The sequence below is a fragment of the Apteryx rowi genome, unplaced genomic scaffold (genome assembly GCF_003343035.1).
Source record: "Apteryx rowi isolate R43461 unplaced genomic scaffold, aptRow1 scaffold_222, whole genome shotgun sequence".
In the NCBI taxonomy this organism is placed as follows: domain Eukaryota; kingdom Metazoa; phylum Chordata; class Aves; order Apterygiformes; family Apterygidae; genus Apteryx; species Apteryx rowi.
In genome coordinates this window covers 862,061-879,722 of record NW_020448553.1, presented here as the reverse complement: position 1 = coordinate 879,722, position 17,662 = coordinate 862,061, and the positions used below count along the sequence as shown (strand labels likewise).

Below are 17,662 nucleotides of genomic sequence, written 5' to 3'. Positions count from 1 at the left end.
AGTCTTCAGTAGCTGTGAGTTGTGGGGAGAATGCAAACAAAACATAAGACCCCTCATCCTTTTGGAACATTTATAGCAGCCGTGCCTCAGAGATTGATACAGATAGAAATTTCACCCCCAGAAGCACTGTGAGGAGGTGTTTACCTCTGGCCTTCGAAATCAGTCACTCTGTCCTCTTGTCAAAACTAATAATAGGGATAGAAACTGAGGGCCTTATTCATTAGAAGTGTGGAAAAAGTGAACTGGTAAATTGAAAATAAAATGTTTTGCAGTCACCATGGCATTATCCTAAGTATGAATTAAACACTGGCTTAAGTGGAAATGATGTGCCAGCTGTATGGCTACCATCACTCTGTAACTGAGCATGGGAGTGGTGTAGGCTGAATTATGGTGATTTCTAGCTACTCAGAAGAGGATATAAGTGTTTTCTGGCACTTTATGGTCAGAGATTGATACTCTCTAGATGGCAAAAATACCCCTTGAAGAAAAGGAAGTTTATATAAGCATGTCCTTTGGTTTGCCACTAGTTGGCACTTTCTTTATTTCTACAAATCTGAGTTCCTCTTCAACCAATCTCTGTAAAGTCCAAGAGACACAACTGGTCTCTGTTAAATTTGATTGCATGAGTTAGTCTCAGTCTATCAATGAACCAGAAAGGATGCCTTGTGATTAAAATTAGCCAGGCAGCTTCAGTTGAAGTTTCTAAATTTGTTGCAGACAATGAAATTAAAATCAGTCTTTTGTTGGGAAGACTGATTGTCACTGGAAAGTATTTGACTTTTTATTTGTAATAGTAGCTTGAGAATGCAGCTAATTGGCATGTGCTGGAGTGTTCTTATTATACCAGACATTTAAAAGCTGACAAACACTGACAAAAGAAATATAAGTAAAAAATTACAGTGGATAGAAATAAATCCATTTTACAATTTGAGCTACTGCAAATGATCAGAGCTCTAATACAAGAAAGATGTATTCAGGTATATTATCGTTCACTGAAAATCCTGTCTATACATATATTCTTTTGTGTGTCTGTTAAACATGATCTTAACATGAAGCCCTTTTTCTCCTAACTCAAAAGCTTTCTCGAAGTTGATGAATACCATACATAATGGTAAGTTATATTAGAATCTTTTTCAGAGGTTCATTTATCACAAAGGGTAGCCTTTTGTGGAAACCCTGATTGAAGGTCTGCATATTCTATTGAGTGGGTGAAATACAGGTCTGCAGTGAGTCGATTGTTCAGTACTTGAGTGAAAACTTTGTAGATTGTCTGCAGGAGCCTGATAGGTCAATAGTTCCTCAGTTTTCTTTTTATGATCTTTTTGTATGTGAGCAGTAAAATGATAAGTTTTATTCTAGTTCTGAGATTCTTTTTTTTAATTTTGTGAATAGTGTTTCTAGTTCTTCTTCTCTGTTCATTCATGGGTGTGTTATGGTGGTGTCTACCTCAGGCATTCTCCCACTTACTTCCTGACTACTTATATTACTACAAGTGATGCATGTGAAGGTATCCTTGTTTTGTCCGTTCTTTGTTCTGACAGCCCAGTGCTGCCCATTTCTGTCACCAGTGACAGTGCTATCAATTTCAGAAGGAGCAATATTGAATCTTTAATGTATCAGGCACTAACTGCTGTTTCCCTTTGGTGTTCCATATGGGCTTTGTACCCCTAGTTCTGTATTCACTCGTAGCCAGTGGAAATGAAATGTATCTTATTAAATTAGAAATTGGTTTACTTTTTCAAGGCTTTTGTTCGTTTGTAGGAAATAAACATATTAACAAGTTACTGAAAGATTTAGGAGGGAATATTTACAGTTAAAACCTTCTCAGGAGGTTAGTTTTGAAAGCCATCAAGATTATTTCTTAATTTTACATTCAATTGGTGTCAGGCAATCTACTAATAAAAAATTAGAAGTTTTTATCCAGTGGTGTCGGCCAAATAGAATGGTTTTCTTATTGTTATAAGTGTATATGTTGGAAGAGCAGTGCTGTGCGTATTGCAAATTGTATCAACTCACTGTTCAGCATATGCAAAAGAATATGTTTAAATTTTTGCATGGTGACATTCTTTGYATATTAAGCTAGCAGTCATGAAGATTTTTTAAGCCCTTTGCTTTTCACGTTGTTGGAGCCGTGAAGTCTGTCAGACAGATGTCTCTAGTGGTGGGTCTTAAAATTTTTCAATTTAATATTACATTTAAATTTATATTTCATAGTCTACATGTGAGAAATATTGAAATTTCTCTAGATGTGCTTTGCTTTAGTAAAATAGGTTTAGCTTTTTTCCTTTTGATATAGGGTTTCCCTCTCGCTCTCCCAGGTATACAGTGCTCTGAACCAGCTTTGTGATGAAGGAAAGCAAGTTCACCATTTTTCTGAAAAAAAATAAAACATCTGAAGGGTATCTGACAGTGTGTGCTGAATTTGGACTTGGTGAGTTTCTGCTGTTTTATAAGCAGAGCCTTTTCGCTGTTTCATGTTGAAGAGGTATAGATTGACAGTGGAGTGGAGAATAGAAACTGATGGAATGCCATTTGTGATAATCTGATTCCACATTGCACTTCTGATTTCTTTTTCTTTTTTTAAACTGACTGCGTGTTCCTAACTCCGGCATAGAAGTTGGAAGGACATAGAAGAAAGTGGTTGCTTAATATTGTTTTCTTTCTTGTCAAGCAATAATAATGCTTTGTATGGTTACACATTTTGAACTTGCTATTGGGGGTAGCATAACATTACTTATGTTTTTGCTTTAGAACAGTGTTTGGATAGCGTTTTTATCTAAACTTTGTCTGATCTCCCTCCCCCACCCCCATCTTCCCTTTTCTTGTCTCAGTAAGATTTTAAAGTCTGTCGTGTCCCATCTCTTCCCTTCTCCCACCCTGGTCTTGCAGTTTTGTTGCATCCTCTTGTTTTGGCAGAGGTGTATATACAGATGAAATCAGTGAGGGAAGGCAGAGATTTTTGTAATATGAGCAGAAAGGAAAGATCTTGCCATTAGTGTACAGGATGAAAAGAAAGTATTTTGACTTAACATAATACTTAAATCTAGGGAGATAGTTTACTCCAACAGCACATTCAGATTATGAGTCTAGAAGACAACGAGGATAACAGCATTGTTTGTTAGTGTTTTGATGGAGGCAGGGTGTATCAGGAGCTCATTCTTAGTTGCACAGTATTTAAGTTGGCTACACATCAGCAAGAAGGCATCAAAAAAACAAGAGTTTTGGGTTGAATGGAGACAAATACAAGTTTGGAGCAGAGAAGTTCATTTGATATCTGTTAGCATAAAGGTGATRGTCAAAGCCAGTCAGTTGAATTTGATGCTGACAGAGTGTAAAGGAGGAAAGATGATGGTCGAAGACTTGAACCCTTATAAAAGGGTCATTTAGAAAGGGGAACTAGAAAAGAGCCATGCAAACTGCATCTTTTATTAAAGGTATCATTCTTAATAAACTGGAGTCAAGATACTTGAAGGCAGAAGTGGCGCACTAAGGTTTTGCCAGGATGAGGCTTAGTACTTAGCTCTTGGCTACTTAGTTTTGGTAGATATTGTTGTCAACTTTTTTCCTTTCCTTTTTTTTTTTAACATGTAAAAAGAGACAATCATAAAAATTGCAGTTGAGATAAAAGTAAAGCTTCCACTACAATTCACAGTGTGTGAACTGTGCTTTGTCCTTCTTGGTCTGACTTTTGRACCTTAGAGTCAAACTTTTTGACTTGACTTTGAAGTCTCTTACGTTCTACATTGTCTTTAGGGGCCTACCACTGGAAAGCAGGAAGAGGGGATGCAGACATGCACGTCTGTTGGGGGGTTTAGTGCATACTTAAAAGTAGCAAATGATGACCTGAAGATTGTAATTTCATGTTAGAGCTAGCAGTAGATTGTAATGGTTGTATCCTTTCTCTGGCTACTGCTCTTCTCGCTCATTCTCTGTCTTCTGTCCATTTTCTTTCTCATTCCCGTTCTCAGTTCTTTGAGTTTTTGCTCGTTTCATCTTACTCTTAAATTGTGAGTTACGGTGGTGGGAGTTGTAGCACAGAACAGACTGTCATTGTGCCCTGAATTCTGGCACTACGGTCATCTGTAGAAGACAGTCCATTAGCAAAGAAAGTTTTCGGTTCTGTGGACTTGGTCTCAGCATTAATGCAGGCAAAATTTAGCACATATGCTGTGATTTTTATTTTTTAACAAGGTAATTGTTAAACTGAAAAATGGATAAGTTAAAAATTTTTGAATGTAGCCAAATTTAGGCAGGCTTGTACAGGGTTGATTAAAAAGGCCTCTGGTGAAGCATGTGGACAGTACTGCTGCTCAGCTATACCACATAAATTTAAAGAAGGGAAGAAAACAAGAAGGGCAAATTACAAAGTCAGCCTGAAGCAGATCCTTTCTGCCAATTTTAATTCTTGGTATTTTTTTCAGAGTGTTAAATAAGTCTTGCTGTTAAGTTGTCAGATACTGTGACCTGAGGTATAATGGGCTYGCTATGAGCTTCTGAAATTCCCCTTTAAAGTGTTAGTTGTTGATGATAAACTGCTATGTAGTCTTTCAGCAGTTAAGGCAACAGCTGTTCCCCACAACCGGAAATAACTAATCATAGTTCAGTTCCCACTGTTATTCGTGTTAGCCTCTCTAAAGTCCCTGTTTTCCAAAATTCTGGCTCCGTCAAGGATGCTGCAGCATGCCTTCAAAGACAGCCGAAACACTGGAATCCAGAAAGGGAGATAGATTGGTGTCAGACAAATTTGAAGCTATGATAGGTTTTCAGAGATCTTAAGCTACCACAGTAAGGTCTTCCTGGAAATCAATAGGCAACTTAGATACAAATGTCATGCTCATACTCTGGCATACTTATTTAATGAGCCTTATACTTTTTTTTTTTTTTAATATATATATAAACCATATTGCAATAACCTAAGTTGTATGTCCTGGCTCATAGTGACAAAAATCAACATCTAAATAAAAATTACAGTCTTTCTTTCTCAGTTATACTTCCATATCTAACTTACTCTTCTTGCAAAGATCTTTCCCTGTTGTGACACATTTGAACTATAGGTCTTTCCTGTAGTTCAAAGCTTCTGTATCTCAGATTTGATCATGGAGCTCCGGATCTTATTGATCTTRTTCTACAGGAGTACTTCAAAACTTGTTGAAGCATACTAGAGCAAGCATAGAATTCTTGATAGGGTGTCTTATTTCATAAAGCTGAAATAATTGTAGATATGAACCTTAAAGCATCTCAAAGATTTATTCTGGGGATTCAAAGTCTGGGTGTTCATGCTCAGAAAACAAATAGTAAACTTTCATTAGAATTATCTCTGTTAATGCTTTTGTTGGGGATGTTTTTAGTGTGTGTATATATAGCACAAAAGTGAATAAGGAAAGAAAATTCAGAGAGTAAGATGCAGGATTTCCTCCTTCTCTAAAACTAAGCAGTTGTCCTCAACAGCATAACTACATGCTTGTCATAATTGATGTGTCTGCAGGGAAAAAAAAGGAGAGACCAAGAGTTCCCAAAAAATTATTTGGTGCACACCCAGCGCGTTATCATTTCAGTGTTCCACGCTTCCTCTCTGTTTGTGATACTTTATTGTAATGTATTAAATGGACTCCGATACCTTCTGGAGCTAGCTTATAAACAGCTGCATAAGTTTCAGTGGTGCAAACTCTGAGCCAACAAGACACGTGTTCCTAAATTTCTTTTAGTCAGGACAGACCACGTAGCGTATTTCTGGAGGCATTGGAAGGGTGTAACGAAAGCCTGTCATATGATCAAAATAATGTGGTAAGCATGGGTGTCTGAATCTATTTATGTAAACAACGTATTTTCAGTCATGTGATAGGGAGAAGACCATATAGCCCAAGTAAAAGTATAAGGGAACAGTCTGCAATAAGAAACTAGATAAAACAAAAGTAAAAAGGCAAAGTTACAGGGATTGAGTTATTTGGAGAATCCTTTCAGTTAGTGGTTTTGAGTACTTTTGGTGAGGCAAGCCAGGAATGCATTTCCTGGTTTGTCATTGATATTTCCTGCATGTATCCCAGAAGTGTGTACAGGGTTATCTTACTAGGTGAGAGCATATGAGCCAGAAACGTGTTCTTCTCTAACCTGTTTCTTGGTGAAAAAGTGAAAAATTACATTGGAATTTCCTGAAGGTTTCAGAGTTTCTTCTGCAAAGTTAATTGTTGCCATATCCCTACAGGTATGCTTCTCTGCTTTTTCTACTGTAACGTGAGTGCTCCCCACTCCTCCCAAACCCATTTCTATACTTGGTCCCCCTCTCTCCCAAGCTGCCTTCAGCTCATGCAGTCTCTTCTCCCCTAATGCCCTTTTAATGCCTCTTCACCTCTTCTCCTCTTCTCCCCTTCTCCCCTTTTCTTTTCTGCATTTTATCCTGCCTAAATGACTTCTTCTCCTGCATGGTAAGCCTTACTTCCCTGCGCTTCTCTGTTCCCATCCCCATTTTTCCTGTGCTTACGACATTCAGCCAGAATAGCATGCGTCTCCATGGAATTTAGCAGACTGCCAGACTTAAAACAAATGAAAGGAAATCTTTTTCCCAAAACACACAGTTTAACTGTGGAATAGCTTTGTCAGAGGACATAGTGTGGAAATTCAGTTCGGAAAGGATTGGAACAAATTCATTTGGAGAGGTGGGGAGGACAGTAAATCCAAGGTTAATATGTACACAGACCATTCCTCAAGGTCAAAATCCTTTAGTCATAGATTTCTAGAGGCTGGCAGAACGTTCAAGAGTAGTATTACTTCATGCTTTTTCTTGTGCTCTTCCTCGGGCAACTGCTGTTGACACTGTTAGAGACAGTATATACTGCGCTAGATAAACAGTGGTGTAGCTCTCCTTGGATTCCTAGCCCAGTGTGTCATTTTTCTGCATCCTCATGTTCCTCTCCTCTCAATGAACAAATCTACCTTGGCCAGGCTATGAAACATGTTTGCAAGCCCTTCTACTGTGGAGGGCTGCAGTGAAAGACCTGTAGTAGCTTGGATTAATTCAAAGTAGGAGTGGGCATACTCTACACCAGCAAGCCACAGTCTTCCAACAGTGGTTTAGAGAGTTTTGAAATCTTGTACTTAAAAGCACACATATGGAATTAAAAGTCTAATTGAGAACTGTATGTTGACTAGGCTTGATTTAAACAGCTCATACAAGTTGTTTCCCGTTAGTTAGCCACTATACGTATTGATCACTCTAACAGTTACTGAAGAGTGAGTTCTATACCTTTGCTGGAGCAGTCATTAATGAATGTTGGGTCAAATGTAAAATAACATTATTGGCTCTAGCAGGTGGGACTAGGTGAACAGAATAGTAGACCGTTGTGGTAGCACCATGGATCAGTTCTGATCCCTGTACACTCACTTTCTGCTGGTTGGTGTTTAAATTCTTGAAAGAATAACGATAGCTGTTAGTGAAGCCAGGATCTTGAAGACAGGATTGAAAGTAGGCAGAAGAGACTGACTAGATACCTTCTGCTAGCTGAACTGTCAAGAATTTGGGATTAATTTTAATGAATCCTGATAGCAGACTTCAGGTCTGTGCTATATCTGAACACCATATCACCTYGTCTTTAAATCACTGTGATTCATTGTGTGTGTGACATTGCCATGCAGAATTGTGGTCCTCAGTCGTTTGGAGATTCTTGTCAAACATTTTGGTCTTTGGCTATAAATCCAATCTATACAGTATTTTCAAAGGGAATAATTACAGGAACTACTTTTTGTCAATAGTTATGAAACTAGAATAGCTATTCCATTTTGAAAATATGCATGCATATATTTTGTCTCTTCCTCCTTCCCTTCTGCTCTCAGCAGTATGTATTCTTTGGGTACTGCAGATCTGAGAGCTCTTTTTCCTTCTACCCCATCATGCAAAGGAAGCAGAATGCCCTTCATGAAAGGAGGACATTGGCTGTTGCTCTCTGAATGAGGCTGGCATGCCTCGGTGAAAAAAGGACTCCCAGTCACTGAAAGGAAGGGACATACTGGCTTGTTATGAGGTTGCAGATAAGTAACTATCATTTTCATACATCTCAAGTACTGTTACTTCAGAATCTTGTAAAAACCTATCTGAAATTAAACTCTGCCGCTAAGCTCATCATCAGAAGGAAAACAGATTATTTGATCTTTAGACTTCAGATTYCTTCATGAAGGAAGGAAACCAGATGGCCCTAGCATCAGGCCATAGTTTCATTATCTCGGATAAAATGAAATGAAATATTGTTGCTAGTTTGGCGGTCTCAAACACAGCTTTCTCTTTGTTATCTTTTCAGATTATGGCATCACATTAACCTGTTTGCTTGTATTTTGTCCATAATGGAAAATGAAAACTTGTGGGTTAATTTTTCTGCTCTTACATCCTGTCGGAAAGGAACATGTTCTTGCTTGTTTAAAGAAAGGAAAGTAAATTATCTAATCAATTTTTCTAAATGTTTAGTTGCTACTTTACAGGCAACTGTATTAAAGGCACTTTTTCATCTTGCTTGTTGTAGAAAGTTGTCATGGTGTTAAGGGGGAAGTTCCTGAAATCACCATAGAAAGTGAAGATACTGAAAATGTATATATAGCTTCAGGTTTTGTAAGGAAGTTCTTACTCTTAAGACTCAAGATTTCTTTTTATTTCTGTGAATTCCACTACAAGTCCCTTTTAACTTAGTTTCTCTTCTCTCCCAGCCTCTACCAAGATAGGAAGGGACATCTTAGGGTCTGTAGTTACATGCACATCTTATGGGCTTGCAAGTTTACATTTCTAAAAACTCTTAGACCGGGTTATGCTAGTCCTAAAGTTTTTGCAAAATACTAGGAGCAAGAATGTATGATAGATACCTTACAATTGCAGAGTTGTTCGAAGAGTTCCAAGGTAATGACTTAAAAAAGAAAATACAGCTTTATGGTAGGGAAAAATTCTTTCTAGTTTCCTAAGAAAGAAATACTTCATACATGCTGGCTGCCTTGATTTTGACCCTCAGTAAGCTTTGACCCTCAGTAAGCTTTGACCCTGTTCAACCATAGCCTGTTGTGTGTTTTTTTTTTTTTTTTTTTTCTTGAACTAGGAAATCACCTGCATAGGAAGGGAATATGAGTAGGGGGGCTATAGTGTTAGAAAACTTAAGAACTGAGGATTTTGTGGTTAGGTACAGGGATCATGGTGAGGGAGCCCAATGTATTCATATCATCTATGAGATGCAAAAGTATTGGAAGCCAGAAGTACATCTGCTTTATTAATTCTTTTGCTCATGGAATGCCTTATTTTTGAGATTTTGAATAAAACCACTAAACTTGTTCTGCCTGCTGCTTAATGATGTATGTTAACTGCTGCACAGTCCAAAGTTAGGACAGCTAGTTCTGATTTGAGCCTATTTATATTGTTTCTCACTATTTTTGAAGTTCTTTTATTTCCTCTATTATCTATTTCATCCTCAGTTGTCAGCAAAAAGAATAGAGGTTTTTTTCAATCTGCATGTGTTCCTTTCTCTGTAGTATTATACTTCTGTGCTGAGCAGGCAAATATTTCTTGTCCAGAGATACTGATTTGCAGTTGCCTTTTTAAGCGTTTCGCTTGCGCAGTACAGGCTGTACGTGCTTTTCTTTTTCAGACTCTCAGAACCTGAGATCATGTTTGACAGCTGTGTTAGCAGTGTCAAGCACAGTCAGACTCTACCCCCAAAGTGTTACATGCCTGTTTCCATGTGTATCAGCAGTCAAACAATTACGTCCTATTTAAAACTCTTAAGATTGTATTTAACAGCATGCTACTTATGCCTCTTGCAAATTACACAACATATTTTTCATCACAGGCTACGACTATTTAGCTTTTCAGTAATGTGGGAAGTACTTTTTTTAATGTGTTTTAACATAACTTTGATTTATGTGATATTCAGGCTTTCCTTATTATTCCTTGCTGATTCAGAAAGCGATTTATTTATCTCCTGAAAACCCAAAAGGACAACTTGATGTAACTGAGACATTTTAAATATCTTCTTTCTTGGCTTTCTAACATGATATGCGCACAGTTTTTATACAGGTATTTTTGAAATGGTGTGAAAATCAAGGATTGATTTGCATGTTCAGTWTCCAGTTCTTACCTGAGTGGTTGCATGAAGTAATATCTTGGTTACATGAATGATTCCAGAAAGTGCATGTGCTTACATATTATGTAAGGTATTGCTAAATGGAAAAACTTAGCCCAAAGAGAGTATGTGGATAGGTCCTCTTTGTCCTGTCTTTTGCAACAGCAACAATAGTGAGCTTTTATATTTAAATAAAAAAACAAAAAACAAAACCTTGTTCCACTGGCAAATTAGTTTACTGTTTGTCTTTCTTTTATAGTAGCCTTATGCCCATTATTTTATAACTATCTGCTTGCATTCTACAATTGTATTTCTAAGAGGAAGAATAAACCTTACAATTAAAATAGTAGAAGCAGAAGCTTTGCAGTTTTTAAACATGCGAGGTTCTGAAAATTAAGAAAAAGACCCTGCCATAGCTTGCTTCAGAATTTTGGATTTTTTTTACCTTTCTGGCAAAATATCTCTTGTTGTTACTACTTGACTCTCACTGAAAATTTCATCACTTTCTCCATTCATTATCATTGATGTTTTATGAGAATGATAACACTTATGGACACCAGCTCTTATGATTTGATCATAAGTCTTGTAATATTTCACTATTTCTTTCCACCTTAAAGTCACAGCTCCTGGAATAAAGTAATTGCATAAGAATCTAATCTTTTTAAAGTAATTTTGTAGCTCTCATAGTTTTAAATATGTATGCAGAATGCAAAGTGTGTGTGTGGGAAATCTCCTCCAGTTTTATTAATTAAAAATCTTTGTTCTAAGGTAGATTTCATTATTTTAAGGAGGAGGGTTATTTTTTAGCTTTTGTGGTTGCTAATATAGCATTGAAGAATAGACTCAATAGCAAAACTCTTCATTAATGATGTTTATTTTGGCAGTGTGGAGAGACAAATCTAGAGCAGAATACATAGAATTTACTGTCTAGTTAGATGAGACAGATATAGTTGGAGAAATGGCATAATAGTGTGAATACGTTGAGGATCTTAACTGTGCTAGCAGTTCCATAATTGTAGATTTCTGGGGTGGTGACAAAAAAAGGTGGGGGGCAGATAAGCTAGGAAAGAAGGAGCTAAATGGAAGGAGAGAAGAGATGAAGCTTGGTAGAAAAGAGGAGCAGGTGTAGTATTGAGCTGTGGTGAAGAGATTGGGGAGAAGATTAGAACAAATGACTAATCTAGATTAGGCAGAGGGAAAAATGACTGCTTTCCGAATATTTACCTGAGCTTTTCAGCTCTTCTTTCTGTGCTGAGTCTGGCTGGTTTTCTCTTTAGCTTTTCTTGATGGTTAAAGAGGCAGGAAGTTTAAGATGCATCAGTGTTTGCATATTATGTGTGGGGTTGGGTTATCTTAGTCTCCCTTGACTGTGTCTGTGCTCAGAAAGAATGCTGGGTGGAGAGTGGTATTTAACAATGCGTATCTTCTTGTCTCTGCCTTCTTCAAATCATTATTTGTATGAGTGACAAACTAGCTCCACCCTTTGCCTTCTAACTGGCATTTCAATTCTGTTGGTTTTTTTGATCTAACCATGTTCATTCTACTTCTGTTTACTCCCTGTGGCACTCTTCCTCTAACTGCAGTTCAGTGCTACCATGCTTGATATTCCTTGGCCAGCTGACAGCTCACTTATCTAATGCACGTGGAGCCTAACAGTTTCATAGACAGGTACTACTTCTTGTCCTGGGCTTCTGGTCAATAGGGATTTTCCTGACCTATATAATCAACTTTACCCTGCATGTAGATGAACAGAAGTAATGGCTTCACAGAGGGGTATGCACTCTCCTATTCAAATTCCTAACATACAAGTCTGACTAATGTTAACATGTTTAGTCATTTACTTGTTGACTGTTCTAGCAGAAGTATTACTCTAGCATTCTTAGATCACAGATGGAGTTCTAGTTTGTGAATAAATGAAATGCGACCACTTCTACCAGCAAATCTGAGGACTTTGTCCTCAGACTTGCTGTCAGTTCTTTTCTAAAACTGCAGAAGAAATCCTCTTAGTTGCCAAAATTCTGTTGGAACTTTTTTGAACGAATGTATGTAGTTCAGAAATGTTTTACTTTTAAAGTAAAAGATTTGAATGAAAAATACTTTTTGATGTTCAGTTATACAGCCCAATACTTAATTCTTTATCTACTTAAACATTTGTAGTAGCGCATTGAAACAATAAACGCAGATAGCAGACTCTGAAGGCAAGCATTTTAGCCAAAAATTCTGCTACTGTTAATATTTGAGCGTAATGCACATAAATACTTGATGTATCACAACCATTTTATTAAAGCTTAAAACTGAATCTGTGTTTCCTGAATTGTAAAATGTCAAATGACAAGAGTACTTCTGAGCATGGTTAGAATTTCAACACAGGAACTTTCTGTATTGTATATTAAGTTATCTTGTTTGTCTTGATTAATTTTCTATTGCGTATTTATGTGGTTACTAAACAACAGAGGGAGGGGGAGAGAGAGAGAGATGCATGTAATTGTTTTTGTAATTTTTTTTCAGGTATTTTTAGCAGCAATGATGTAGCAGTATCATTTCCAAATGCAGTATCTGGCTCAGGATCTAGCACTCCCGTTTCCAGTTCTCATTTACCTCAGCAGGCTTCAAGCCACTTGCAGGTGGGAGCTCTATCACCTTCAGCTGCGCCTTCTGTAACTACTGTTGTTGCTGCAACTCAGGTAAATTACCAAAAGAGTTTAAGATAGCAAACAATGTTACTGATCTGCTTGTTTTCAGTGTTTAAAAAACTCCATCATTTATTTGGAAAATAGGTTAATACGCACTGTATTTGTTGTAAAAACATTCATATAGTGGCTAGGAGTTCACCATAATATTACATAGTCCCATCCTTGTAGAGTTCAGAAATTGATTTTTAAAAAGGTCTGTGGAAGTACATGGCAATAATGACTGTATTATGACAAATAACATTAATGCTGGTTACAGTGCATCAGCACTCTAAGCAGTGTCTGTTATCAGAACAATATTTTAAGGATTTAAGACAGGAAAGTAGGGAAACTTTCTGGGTATTTCATATAAAAATGGTGGTATGAGATAAAGTGCAAAGGTGTTGATTTGGGAGATTTGACAAATTGACAACTAAGGCCAGTACAGGCAAAGAGGAGGCCAAGGTTGACATCTTGATAGCAAATGAAAGATGAGGTATGTGCTATAGTTCTGTATTTGAAAGGTCTTACAAATGAAGGTACGTAGTTTGTGTTTGATAGTGAAGGGATGAGGGAGTCAGTAAAGGGGTGCAAAATGAAGGGTGACACGGTCAAAGTAATGAGCCAGAAAAATTATCTTTATGGCAGCATTTTGTATGGATTTATGTTGGCCAAGACTGCATTTGTCAAGGCCAGGGAGTAGGAAGTTATAGTGGTAGAAAGCCAAAATGATTAGAGTGTATGAGCGAATGCTGTACTGCACATACAATGTTTTTACACTTCCTATGTTTCTTATGTTTTTCCTTCTCTGATGGGAATCTGTTTTACAGATAACTAAATWTATCTTTTTGTTTGTGTAGAAGCCATCAGTTTATAATTTATAGTGTCTACAGTGATTTAAAATAGTGGATATAAAACATGAAAAATTAAAATCTAGCTTAATACCTAAGTGTATATATATTTTTATACATGTATCATAGAAATATTCAGTGCATACCAATATAGAATACATTTCAATATCAAATGAAACTTTGTTGCAGGTGGCAGATCATATTTTAAAGTAATCTTTTTGGACTGTTTTCCTAAAGAAACAAGGCTTGTGTTATCACAGTGTGTCTATATATAACTTCTGGTCACTTTGAAACCTGTTGGCCAATTTCACCCAAGTATAACTGAATTTCGGAAAAAAATAATTAATTTCTTACATGTTTGATGAAAATAGATGGCCGAATAAAGAAAGACTATTAATATCCCACTGAAGGAAAGAGTACAATATCAACTTCGCTTCTTAGACATGGTTTAAAACTATTTGAATACCAGAGAATTGGAAGATGGCTGATATGATGAAAGGTTTTAAGCCTGACATCTACATTGCACAAATTGATAGAAACTATTTGAAAGAAATAAATTAAAAATATGATGCTTTGGGGAAGAGCCAACTTAGCTTTTGTAAAGGGAAGTTGTGAGATATTGGAGCTTTTTTTCAGTAAGATGTGGCCAAAGGATACACATATTGATGCCATTTTCTTGAATTTCCAAAATCACTCACCAAAGACACTTAAATAAGCAGTCAGGAGATAAGGGGAAAGGTTGTGTCAAAATTCAGTAGCCGGTCAAAAGACTGGGGCGGGGGGACACAACAACAGCAGAAAAACATATATTCCATTTTCACAGTGGAGAGGTTTACCATTGCAGTCTCAGAAGGATCAGTGTTTTGGCCTTGTTACAGTTCAACATATTCATAAATGATCTAGAAAAGGAAGAAGAGCAGAAGTTAAGTTTGCTGATGATGTTAAGTTAAGCAATGAGCTAAGATGAGGATCAGCTGTGACAAACTACAGAAGGACCTCACCACCCTGTGTTGACAAGGTGGGGTAAGAGGGCAGATGAAATTCGAGTTAAAGGGAAAAGACAGTCTTCGTCCAAAACAGGTACAGTAGGCCTGGAAGAAGTACAAGAAGAGCAGCAAGAGTGAGCAGTGGCAAGGAACAGCATCTGTATAAGGAATGACTGAATAGCGTAGGACTCTCTGGTCTGGAAAAGAGACGCTGAGATAGGATAAGACAAAGGTCTATGAAATCACAAATGACATGGACAAGGTAAATAAGCAAGAGCTTTGCACTAACCCTTTTAGTTGTTAAACTCTGGCAGAGGATAAGTGGATTCAGAAGGCAATTGGACAGAGTGCATGTTTAGCAGTCAGAAACAGAAATGCCATAGTATTTTCTCCTTATGTCAACACAAAAGGGTGGATTATACCCTATGAGGTGCATTTCCTCTCATTGTTTAGCTGAACTGGAGAGCCCTCCGTAGGTTAATTAAGTGCCCGAAATTCCTGTCCTTGATTTGCCTTTGTTTTTTGGGAGATGTGAATTTCTTGTGATTTTTTTCAGAGGAATCATGTATCTTACGTTAGTGTGTAACTTGTCTTGAAGCGGTCATAGATTTTGTTGTCCAGGGCTTATCCATAGCTGCTACCATTTAAAGACTCTTTCAGTTTAGAAGTATCAAGGGAGGTTCAAATGGTGACAGGTTTTGATTGACAAACTTAAAAGGGAATTCCTGTGTTTGCACAGAGAATTAATGAAGTCCTACACTACTGCTGTGATTCTAGGACTATATTTTGGTAGCTAGTGTTTGCCTATTGGAAATTGATAAGGACAAAGTCTTTGGGTTTTCTCTGTATCAACACTGCCAACACATAACCTTGAACTCAGCGCTTCCGTCATCTGAACTGTTATGCAAGCATTGATGTTTCAACCAAACATTGTACTTGAGATAAGCTGTGTGGCTTCACATGTCCCTAAGTTATGATCTACAACCAAGACAGCTATGTTGTTATCCCAGTCTTTTTTTTCCCTTCTATATTCTCTGTCTCCACCATTTGTGGTTAGACTGGCACTTTTTCTTTCTATCTAGCATCCAGTAACATCCAACAGGTGAGTAATAGAAATTTTCAGTTTTGGCGAAACTGCTCTGTCACTCTTCTGTTTTCTTACTCTGCTGTTTTGTCAGTGTTCAGAGAGATGTCTTACAAGAAAGCTGTAGTGGCAAGAAGTGAACTGTTAATTGGCTCTAAGGTCTACGGGCATAGTTCCTCATTTATGGGGAAAATGATTTTACAGAGTACTTTCTAATATGGAAGAGAAAGAGGACAGATGTATATTTTGGATTTTAAAATGTTAAGTGCTTTCATTTCCTGATTCAAGTTTAGGACTGGCACTTCGTCTGTCATTGCAACAGGGAGGTTAGTTTGCTTTTTTCCAACTTTCAGGGCTTGCAAACACCAAGCAGGCCTTCCCCCTGGAAGTGTTTTTGATTTCACATTAAATCATGACAACTACCAATAACATGCCTTTTAATTTTTCCTGGATCCTGGCAAACTTCTTCAGTTCCATTTCATGAGGGCCTTACTAGCAGTTGAGGGGACTCAATCAAGAGAACCTGCTTTACCATGCAGTTATGGTAAATGACTGATTATACTTCAAGGGTTAGGGTTCACCTACATAGTTCTACTGAGTGTCTGCTTACCAGCTCTTGGAGATGACTTCTCAGTGTTTGCACATCTCTTGACCATGAAAGTCTTCAGAAAATAGAGTGCTAATATCTTTTTTGAGTAGTGTTCTAATTAAGAAAATAGAAAATAAAAACAAATGAGATCATAGGTATACCTACAGTGGTTACGGGTTAAGATTGAAGCTTGTGCCTCTACAGCAGATAAAAATTATTAGTTTCAAAAAAAGGTTTTTTTGGACTATCATACAAGAGATTGAGTATGCCCAACCCTTGGCTGCTCAGGTGTTTTGTCAGGGTGGCAGACATGCGCTTGGAGTAGTACTGGAAATTGGAATAGCCTCGAACACGTTCTGTGAGGGTGCAATCCTCTAAGACTTCAGTTGTAAAGTTTTAATCTCTATTAGGCATTTGTAAATAGGATTTGGGGGAGATTATAAATTTGTCAAATTTTGATTTTTTTTCGTCTTTATCTAATGTAAGAGTGTTAGGAGATTCTAAAGAGAAGGTCTTTGGAAAACATATGTTTCCACAGACTTATTCTTAGAACGCCGAACTATTTTGACTAGTAGGTTATGGCAGGCATCTAACACAGAAAATTTTGCCCATAGTATTAGAAAAACTTAAAAGCAACTGAAAGCAACAGTCTTAAAATGAGGAAAATTAGACTATAGTACTATGCCTGTATTGTTGAATAATTTGTATGCAAATATAATACTTTAGTGATTCAAAAACGAAGAAGCAGTACCCCCAAATGCTACTTTTTCCTCCTCCAACTAAATTAGATTTACCTTAACACTTAAAAAAAGAATCTTAGAAATCATAGCTTTTGATTCTGTTTTCTAGTATGATGTTTCCCACACTGGTATAGTATGCCTGAGTGCTTTGGGTTTTTCTGGTTTGGTTTTTTTTTTGTTGTTGTTATTGTTGTGTGTGTGTGTATGGTTTTTAAGACTGGCCTCATTGCAATCACTTTTTCTTCTGTATCTCATTTTCATCTCCCTTCATGCAACCTGTAACTTGTATTCTAGTCTATTAAATCCAGAAGAGATTATTAGCTTGGGTTCTATGCTGAGCCATAACTGAATTTGGAGTTCACGACCAGGTGGGAATCAGTGGTCTAGCAAAAATCAGAGCTGCTTGCTGGGAATGTGGATTTTTTTGTGCCCTCTTCTCCTTTTCTGTACTTTTTTGGGACTTAGCCTCTGCTAGGTTACGCAGCTCAATTCAGGGAGCGTAACAATGTATTTAACAACCTCAGAAATGTGAGAAAAAAGACGCATATGAGAGATGGTACACACATTTGTTCCTGGTTTTCTGTGGATTGCTCCTTTCTACCTGTTTGTCATTACTACCTGTTTTGCATGTGACAGCAAATAAGTAGATCAAAAACTA

The 17,662-nt window shown here is 37.3% G+C and overlaps 1 protein-coding gene across 8 annotated transcripts in view; it reads left to right on the top strand.

Annotated features, from left to right (window-relative positions):
• Window positions 1-17,662, top strand: part of MLLT10 (MLLT10, histone lysine methyltransferase DOT1L cofactor) — a 134,722-nt gene that overhangs the window by 88,321 nt on the left and 28,739 nt on the right. For all 8 annotated transcript variants that reach the window (XR_003253362.1, XM_026064952.1, XM_026064951.1 and 5 more), the window contains one exon: window positions 12,594-12,769. Coding sequence is in view for 7 of the 8 variants with exons in the window: in XM_026064952.1 (XP_025920737.1) it covers window positions 12,594-12,769 (176 nt within the window). In the remaining variant the exon portion in view is untranslated. The remainder of the gene's footprint in view (window positions 1-12,593; window positions 12,770-17,662) is intronic.